This window comes from Gossypium hirsutum, chromosome D12 (assembly GCF_007990345.1).
Source record: "Gossypium hirsutum isolate 1008001.06 chromosome D12, Gossypium_hirsutum_v2.1, whole genome shotgun sequence".
Lineage (NCBI taxonomy): Eukaryota > Viridiplantae > Streptophyta > Magnoliopsida > Malvales > Malvaceae > Gossypium > Gossypium hirsutum.
The window spans coordinates 57,774,423-57,784,501 of record NC_053448.1 but is presented as its reverse complement, the minus strand read 5'-3'; the positions used below and the strand labels follow the sequence as shown (position 1 = coordinate 57,784,501).

Sequence of the window (10,079 nt, the reverse complement as noted above, 5' to 3'; positions counted from 1 at the left end):
ACCTATCGACACGGGTTGGTTCACAATCACATTTGATCCTTCTTTCATCCTCAGCCAAACAAAAACACACTCTCTGCCTCTGCACTGCCAATCCTTAAACATCTTATTTAAATTCAGACAACAATGATCATTAATATATTTGGTAAGCCTTTTGGTGCATGTTTAACCACTCAATTTATGTGTGTGTGTGTTTTTTTTTTGGTTTTAACCAGTGATATTCCTTTTTCTTTCAGCCAAAGAATGTGAGTAATATATATTCTCCACGATATGATTGTTAGTAGGAAAATAGATTAGTAGTTGATTATTGCTGTCCATGGGCTTAATTTATTTTTTAGCCTTAATTTGGTAATAGTTTTTAGGGATTCTAACAATTTTTTTCTGAGTCCATATTAATTCATTAAGCTTCAACGTGAAAATAATTTTTAAATTTAATAAAAAAATTAAAACCGAAACTATTATCAAATTTAAAATTAAATTGGGTCAAACCCAAATAATGCATTAAGTGAATTATTTAATTTGAATCGGTGGGCAAAGATGGCATCCAGCAGGTTGAAATGCCAACAACTTCATTGCCTTGATAAATTTAGTTTATTTTTTAACATAAAAAAATAAATTAATGTCTCTCCCACAAAGACAAATAATGTGGTTGATGATTATTGATTAAGAAAAAATAACTAGTTTCAAAGGATAATCATGATTCTAATTAGTTATTACTGGCTTGTTCATATATTCTAATTCATTTATTTTTATTAATTCAAATAAGGAAAACGAAGAAGAAAGATGATGATGGAATGGGGGCCTACCACTACCACCCAAGGAAGCTTAAGCAAAGGCAACACAAGTGGCTGAGATGAACTAACACAAGGTAGTGCCCCCCCAACTTTCCATAACGCACCTGCGTCTTCTACCCAATATTCCACTCATGCATATACCTAAATAATATTAGGGATCCATCATTTCGATAAGGTTAACCCACACTTTGACAAATCATAGTTTTGCTTAAAAGGACCTTCATCATTCCATCTACAATTTTATTACCATAACATCCTAATTTATTCATTTAACCCATCCCTTTTTGATTTTCTTCATACAAATCAAAGTATCCAAAGCCATTGAAAAGCAAATGAATGGAAGCCCATATCTGAAAAGGGTGAAAGAATTCCTTTTAATTTCAAGGTTTAACCTGAGAAAAATAAACATGTGGGCTCAATATTTAGGCCCATCTCTTAAACACCAGTGCTTACTTTTTCACTTATAGCACATGTAGAAACGACAAACACATTTTAGCACATTAATTGTGTTTAGCATTGGTAATGGTCGGCCGTTGGTTCTTTTAAGTAAGACCCCCCCCCGGGGCCTTAATGGTTCTTAAAGTGAAGTTGCGACTTTTGGAGCCCACTTGGGCCTTTACATGTTTTTGCTTCGAATATGAATGCCAAATATTTGATTGGTTTCTCAGTGGAGAAGACTAATTGGTTGACTTGATCCGCAACCCCTACTTTTGAGATGCAAAATTGGGATCATCCATCAATTCAACGGGATTTACGGTATGGGATTTTGGCAATGAACCCTTTCGGGTCCTCTTGCAAGAGGATCATATATTCAACTAAGCAGGTGATTAGTTCAGATTGGGATAATATTAGGGGAAACTAGTGCAGATAAAGAAACAAACAGATGATGTGATCCCTGACTTTTCATATTTATTATTAGATATGCATTTCATTATGAATTTAAATGCAGTTGAAATCCCTTTGGAATGAGGTTGTTTAGCCAAGATTAAAGAACTTTTTTGGGAGATTATTGCGTGGTTTTTTGCCTTGTATTAGTAAGCTTTTGACACTTGGGGCGAATATTGACTCTTATTTGTCCGAGATGCCGTCAAGCTAATGAGGACTTGGATCTCATCGTTATACATTGCCCTTTTGCACTTGCTGTGTGGCAGAAACTTGGTTTTGTACCAGGTTATTCATAGAACTTTGGCTAATTAACAAGATGACAGGAGGAGGTGTGTTTTGGTAATGTTATGGGGGGTATTTGGCACAGCAAGAATATGGTGGTTTGGAAACAAAAAGTTATGATGGCAGGCCAACTTGTCCAACATGTGGATGAATTTATGTAATGTTGGTTGGGAGTGAGGTTGGTTCACAACTCTTAGGTTGTCATGCGTACGTCGGTTGAGGCGGGGAATGTTCGTTGGCAGAGGCCGGATATTGGAAAGCTTATATGTAATGTTGACATAACCACTTTTGCTGATAGTGGATGTATGGATGGGCGGCAGTTGTGCGAAATGATTCAAGTGACTTTGTGCGGTGTATTTCCGATTTCATGAAGAGCACTCTTGATCCCTTCCAGCCAGAAATCCTTACGCTGCGGGAGACCTTTTATTGGTTCAAGTCTTTGCATTTAGATAATATTGCGACAGAGACTGGTAGTTAAAGGCTTTGGCAAGCTTTTCATGTTGATAGAGTGGATGCTTTGGATTCAACTTTGTTATGTTTTAAAATTTCAGTCTTTTTTGTTATGTTGAATTTATAAGGATGCTAATAAGGCTACCCATGTCTTAGCAAGGGGAGCTTTGTACTGACTTTCCTTCCACTATTGCTAATATTGTTGATACTGAGAAATTGTCTAATCTAGATGAAAATGTGGGGAGAATTTAGGTGAATGTTTTATCCTCGTATGATGTTTCCAGTTTTTTTCTCATAAAGAAGTGACCCCAATTCAATGCATTATTTAAATGAATGCCATCCTATCTAAGGGTGGTACTGGTAGGGTATGTAAAATTACAGAAGATGACATAAAAGATTCAAAAGATTTAGGTGAATAATTCTGGCATATTATTCCAGGAATCTGTTCCGCTAAAAATATGTTTAAGCACTCTCTCTTTGGACCATCGGTATTTTTCCTTTGCGGGCCCACGATTAAAGCATGCTTGTTCCTAAAGGATGTGCTCTTTAGTCGCATTCCTTCCATTATTTCATTGAGTCATATGATAAGATCAATTCTTATGCTAATCTAGGGAGTTGAGATAACAAGCAGATTTAATTTCTGAGATCTTTTCCTCCCTGGCTTATCGAAACAAAGAGCCCCCCTCTGCTGAAATGGAAAACCCTGGTGCCTTCTCAGAACAATATTTCCGTAGTCAACACATTGCTCTTGTTATTTCTTCCTTGAATCATATTTCAGAACATAGCTAAATAACTCTAAAAGAAAAAGGGTCAAAAATAGGAAGGTCATATCATTATATCATAACATAGTCAAATAACTCTAGATCAATGAATGAGCTTAAAAGATTATTTGCAATTAAAAGATATGGGGTTATACTAACTTGAATAGTATTATCTAAAACTTTTTCTTCCAACATAAGTGAGTCTTGACCGTTTGCCTCTCATTGGTGTGCACCAACTCTCTCCGTTACCCATCTTAGCTCTCATTCTCTTGTACTCCCTTGATCTTAAAACTCCCTCCAGAATGTTTACGTCTTCACGAATTTCATGTCTAGAAAGACATGCAAGACCTGGAAGTATGTCCCTCTGAAAATCCTTCAGTCTTCTTCCTCTTCTCAGTTTGATACTAAAATCCTTTCCCTCCAGCTCACTTATTTCAAATGGCTTTGATGCTACAGAATAGACATCAACACTGCTTTCAGTCAGTTGCAGAGTCATTAACTCGAAATAATCAGAGGTACACCGTCGATTGCCCTTGTCCTCATTCTCTAACTCATTAGACTCCGTCTTGGTTGAAGATTCATGATGGAAAGCTGGGTTCTCCAGGGATAAATGGATAAGTGATTCAGCAGCTGTTTGGAGCAAATCATCCACTTCTGCTGATTCTTCCCTGTTATTGTTACATTCATGTTTCATTTCATTACTATCAGAAGATCTTTGATCCAGCTCACTTGAAAAAGTTTCTACAACCTGAGATCTTTCATGGGTTCCAGAAAACTGATCAGAAGCAGGAAGGTTTGAATCATAGGGTTCAATTCTGGATTGCATAGTCCTTACAGGGCTTGAATCATTATCTGAAATGCAGCTAGACTTTCCTGAAGTAGGAGACTGATCAGGATGTTCATCCTCAATTATAATTTGGGTTTTATCAGAACATAACAGTGTGCCCCCTTTTTCAGTCTTCTTGCAATTCACCTGCATAGCAACTGCACGTGCAGTGTTCAGACCATGAGCAGGATCAGTTTGTAGTTCCGGCATCAGGACATCTCTTCCATTTTGGGTGTTTGAATGGTGACTGCCATGTTCTTGGGAAAGGTTTGTTTGGGTACTGGATATGCATGCAAGACCAACAAAGCTTGTTTCACATGCATTCTTTCCATTGAGTTCGGAATTTCTGACTTGACCATCCTTTCTCCTATCTTTGCTATTCGAATTCATCAAAGCAAGTTTTACACCATCTTCTTGTTGAAGCATCTCAAAATTGTTATTGGAGAACTTTATTTCCTTTATCCCAAATGCAGTAGGACACAAGGTTTTCCGACTCCTGCTAACAAGTTCACTAAAACCACCTGATAAGCTAGTTGTTGATGGATGGGCAGCTATGGCATCATTTAAGTGACATGAGGAATCACCAAGCTGAACTTCATTAAGGTCCAAATGTCGCACTCCATAGGATTTGAACTGCTGCTTTCTAGCCAAAAAGTTTTCATGTGCCATATTATCTAGTCGCTTTGATCCTGTAGAGGAGACAAATAAAGAAAAGCTAACTTGCAATAATTAAAACATATGATTGAGGTGGACAAAGAACAGATGTTCCTACAAAAATGCTGTTCCAGCGTGAAGGAAGCATCAGTACCTTGATCAGAACAGCTCCAGTCTATGCAGCATTTGCTATCCATGACAAAGGAGCTACTCTCAGCAATCCCACAACATAGCTCTTTCTTCATGCTTCTTGAAGTGACTGGATTAGAGATAACAGTAACTTCTGAATCATGCTTTCCTCCAGAATCTGCAACTTTAGCGACAAAATCAGAAGGCGGATGTTTTGCCTCCTCATCTGAGGTCCTCTCATTAGATTCTTCCAAATCAATGACAATTCTGGGGAAAGTATTACTGTTCTTGCCATACCAACTTCTCCGTGTATCTTCCTTTTTCCCCGTAGCCACTCCAAGGCTTAGGGAAAGCCTCAAGTCCAGTGGATCTGAGAAATCAGCATCTTGTTGAGAATTTACATAGATGGCTTCTTTTAAGTGATCCCCAACCTTTCTTTTATTTGGAAGATTATCATCACCGAGATTAGTATATTGATCAGGTAAAAGTTGAAGATCGAAAGGTCCTCGCTGAAACTTATGGTAATTGTTGCCCTTCCACTCACCTAACAACTTCTGACTTGATGATACTCTTGAGCCCAACTGAACATTTCAAAGAGAAAAGGGCATAAATCAGTTAGCCTGTCAACTAGATCACTTCCAAACAATAAAAAGTTATGATAATTCATGCAAAAGTGAAAACTCTTAACCAGATTTCTTCTATGACAAAAGAAAAAGAAGAAAAAGAACTACCATATCTCGATTACATGGCATCATATTCCAAACTTCAAAAGCCTTTGTTCTCTAACTAATAAATTGAAAATCACTTTAGCATCTTTGGAGGTCAACTTTCTAACAGTCGAAAAGCAGTAGCCTCTATTACCATGGGAATTGAATCTGCAGGGAGTCTGGTTTCTTGGGACCATGATTGGTCATTTTCTTTCCATAAATTGTATGTTTCATGCTCCTGCAGGTGAAGATCCTTCATTAGAGTCTTCTGAACACTAAATAAACGATGGAGCTCGTGGACCTGATAAAACCAACAGCAAGAATATAAGCATCTAAAGTGAGGGTAGAATCATGTTTCTTCATGCATCAGATTTTGACATGCATGGCCTAATGGTCCACCCTTTCAGTAAAAGCAATATATTAAAGTATAATTCCAAATCATGTAAACTCATCCAGTTTGAGAGCTATAAAATTAACACCACAAAGTTTAAGCCAAAAGTTTCCACACCAAGATCGTCAAAAGTGTGCCCAACAAAGGGAAATTATTAATAAGCATCAAATCCTGGCCTCACTTTATGGCAAATTCAGAATAGAAAATTTTAGCAAACTAACAAGTAATGAGCCGAGAAGGTATCCTTGTACCTGATTTCTGAATATGATCTCCTGATCAAGCATCGTCAGTTTGAAAATATCTTTAAGTGAATCAGTGTATCGTTGCACTGAATTCAAATCAAAATCTCCCAGCATCAACATCTTTTCCGCAGAAGAATGAAACAAATACATCAATTGATATCAGATCTTACATCCTCGAATAAATGAGTCTTGAAAAGATGTTTCACATGTCCCTTTGCTCTCCATTTCTGCACACAGTTTTCACATAGAAACCACGGTGATAAGATAGTGACTACCACTAGTAATTAATAAGGTTGCCATTCAGGGAAAATGATAATAGCCAATTAGGCAGCCAATCTTGGAAAGACAATGGTCTTTCCGTGTGAGAAACACATGTCTAGAAAAAATCCTGTTTAACAATTATCAGATGAAATTTGAAAACGTTCCATCAATTTCATTATAAAAACATAGAATTTAACCTGGCCTAGTCCATTCAAACAACATATTTAAACTGAAACACCAACTGACCATAGTCATTGCAAGATTTTAGCCATAATTCTAACTACTGCCATACTTTGCTATAGAACAGTTTAACCTTATTAATATTTCCAACTACACAAACTTGTTTGGTCAATATGAGGTGTAATTGGCAAATTTAGAATTATTACTAAAGAAGAAAACCAAAGTAGCCAATAGCAAAGACTCTGAAGAAATGGCGAAAATATCTATGTTATAAATGGAAGAATTACTGACTAACATCAGCATCATATATCAAAGCATTTTCTTAGCTGTTTCCCACTGAAACAGTGCTATTTGTAGGATATTATGACACAATGGCATCCTTCAGAATTACAGTTTTAATTCATATAAAAACATTGAAATAGCGTATTTCTAAAAGATAACTTAAAGGCTCAACTAAGCTTCATCCATAAGAAACTTTTCCCTATGATCCAACAATTACCAGCTGAGGAGAAAATTAGGTGGCTGAAACACACAGCACCAGGAGAACATTGAAGTCACTTCTTACGATCACATACAACAATCTCATGAAACAAGCATGGACAAGTATGTGATTAAAAATAGATGCGGGTCTGTAGACATTTACCATAAAAGGTCTCTTTTTTGCTTCCATTTAGACATAACTAATGTTCTTTCCTCATCTAGTGACTAGTACATTGTTGAAACATGCAGATGAATCTGGGTAAAATTTTAACCTATAAAACAAGCCATTGAAGCCACATTCTGCTTATATTTATACGCCTTTTAAAAAATGAAAAAGAAACTTGATTATGACTACCCAGAAACGGAATCTACCGAGAGGAACAGAACTTGATGTTAAATCCTAATAATTGATGATTACATCAACACTTAGTAAAACAAAAAGGCAACCTCATAAAAAGCAAAGGCATGAAGCATTAAAGAAAGAAACAGAAAAACTAACAAGACATGAACACATAAACAATAAAGAAAAAAAAAAGCTTAAAATATGAGCACCGAAATCCCAGAAATCTAGAGGGAGAAAGAACTCACCGGGAGACAAATAATCCACAAAAATAAATTTAAAAACATTCCGCTATGAGATAAAGAAAACCCTCTACTTTCCACTTTGGTTCTTCCCAGAAACAAGTGACCCAACTGTCTTAACCAGATCGCAATAAAGATGTTAAAAGGAAAAAAAACAATTCCCAAGAACCTCAACTACTAAAAACTCAATGCAGTTAGGTGAAGGAGATGATATGTTAAAAAAGAAAAGAAATGAAAAGGAATCAGATCACGGGTTTGGGACCAAATAGAAAGAAAGGAAAAGAGAATTGAAAGAGGGAGGAGAGAAGATAAAAGGAATTCTCATTTTCTTTTTATATTTGAGAAGAGATTGTTGCAGCACATCATTGTTTCTTTTTATGCTGCTATTTATATTCACTTTCTGTCTCTTTCTCTGCTTTCTTTTCTTTTTAGGGTTTTGACAATGTTTACATTTGTTTGTCTTTCAAATTTTAATTAAACTCAATTGGGAAAGGAAATGTGATATTATTCAAAATAAAATATATTTATGTTAATTTAATTTTTGATTTTATCCCTCCCCAGTAGAAACCATTTAATTTTGTAACCCCAGTTGGTCCACTGCCACTGCCCGATTTATATTATTCATTCATTAATCTTCTTGTATTTGTTTATTCAACTTTTCCTTGCATATGAACAAGTTGGTTAGACATGAATGCATACGATTTGGACTTGAATGTGAGAGGTTAAGAGGGGACATTATATTATAATCGTATCATTTCTTTTGAAAATGTATATTTATTTTTCATTAAAAACGTTAATCAGAATTAGAGGTATATAATTATCATAATTTTTTTTTGAGTAAAGGCTTTTTTTCTTTATATAATTATGAGGATAAACAGAAACCAACGATCAAATACAGCTCACGTACATCCATGCAGCATGTTGCTTCAAATGGTAAGTCCAAACGCAGTAGCAGCGCGTATGATTACCCTTCTTGACCCGACCCGGGGAGAAGACTGGAGCGAGGAGGTTTCCGGGTCAGAATGCAGTGTGGATGGGTTTGAAGGATTTGGGGAGAGGCAAAGTGATGAAAGTCTGAATTTTGGATAAAGGGCAAATGGAAAAAGACAAGTCTTTTTCAATACCGAAAATAACGATACTCGCAACGATGATAATTTTTTATAATATTATTAAATTATTAAAATAGTCATTTTTATTTGTATCAAATTATATTTTAGTCACTTATAATATCATTTTGTTACGAAATGGTTAGTCTGTCGTTAAGATCTATTAACTCTCAAACAACAATTCGACCTGACAGTTAAAATGATTTTTTAATGCCAATATAAATGTCTAGTCAAGTAAATTAATTAATTTTTTATTAAATAACTTTAATTAATTGAATTTTTTAAATTAATTAAAGGAAAATGTTAATTTAATTTCTCAAAATAATTAAAACCAATGCATCATATTAATCTTTGAACTAGAAAAAAAAAACTTTAGTCCCTTTTTTTTTAATTTTCGTTTCCATTTTGATTGATTTGATTTTTTATTCAAAATGGAAGAACAAAGAATCGACTCAATAGAGGGTCCAGTCATGAATAACAGTGGGTAATGAGTTTTTTTGTTCTTTACATGGGTTTTGAGTTCATATATTATGATTATTATTTTTTTGCAAAAAAGTGGTCTATCTTTTTATATTTTTATGTATATGTGACAGACAAAAAAGATACGCTTCATATTTGTTTATTTGTGTATTGTGGGCAACCACAATAGCAATCAAGTATAGAGGTTGATGTGTCAATTTATTTTTCTTCAGCTTCTTTGTCGTTTTGCTTTTCTTTTCTCTAATGGTAACAAAAAGAATCCATCAAGTGTTTCTTTTTAAATTGGAGAAAATTGGGTTTTAAAACTAAATTTTGTATTTTATTTTCATAAAAAAATTAACTTTTCTCATTCCAGTTGGACATCTAAATTGGTATTTAAAACTCATTTTAATTGTCACATTGAACTATAGTTGGAGAGGTAACAGATCTTAAAGATAGAGTAATCATTTCATAACAAAACAATAACGCGAATAACTAAAATATAATATTTTAAATATAAATAATTAAAATATAACTTGAAGTAACGAAAATGAATAAAATTTGATGATAAGATTTAAGAATACGATGCTGTCCTTGTCTGGAGTAGACATTACAGTGTCTTGGGAAAATGTTGAACCGTGTAAAATGTAATTTTCGTTTTTCTTTGGTTAGGAATATTCCTGTACTTTATTTTTCTTTCTTCTATTTTTGGACATGAAGATGATCATGGTTGAGCTGTTAGTTTGTGGTTAACTTCAGATCAATGCCTAACATGGTTAAATAGCTTTTGCATAATTGTGTATTTTTAACCTTTTTAAGTTCGGCGCTGTATTTGGTAATTGATGGCTTGTTGTCACAGTGTTTTAAAACACAATGACGTGGTATTAAGTGGT

At 34.8% G+C, this 10,079-nt stretch overlaps 1 protein-coding gene across 4 annotated transcripts; it reads right to left on the bottom strand.

Annotated features, from left to right (window-relative positions):
- Positions 1–2,818: 2,818 nt before the first annotated feature.
- Positions 2,819–8,032, bottom strand: LOC107946933 (uncharacterized). 4 transcript variants are annotated; one of them, XM_016881441.2, is made up of 6 exons: positions 7,628–8,032; positions 6,128–6,345; positions 5,640–5,786; positions 4,804–5,359; positions 3,329–4,684; positions 2,819–3,203 (listed from the first exon to the last, which is right to left on the bottom strand). In XM_016881441.2, exons 2-5 carry the CDS (start codon positions 6,266–6,268, stop codon positions 3,339–3,341), a joined length of 2,190 nt encoding a protein of 729 aa, XP_016736930.1. In that variant the 5' UTR covers positions 6,269–6,345; positions 7,628–8,032; the 3' UTR covers positions 2,819–3,203; positions 3,329–3,338. The 4 variants fall into 4 exon arrangements, with proteins under 4 accessions (XP_016736930.1, XP_040963334.1, XP_016736928.1 ...); XM_041107400.1 differs by lacking the exon at positions 7,628–8,032 and having other exon boundaries at positions 6,128–7,600; XM_016881439.2 differs by lacking the exon at positions 2,819–3,203 and having other exon boundaries at positions 3,219–4,684.
- Positions 8,033–10,079: the final 2,047 nt, after the last annotated feature.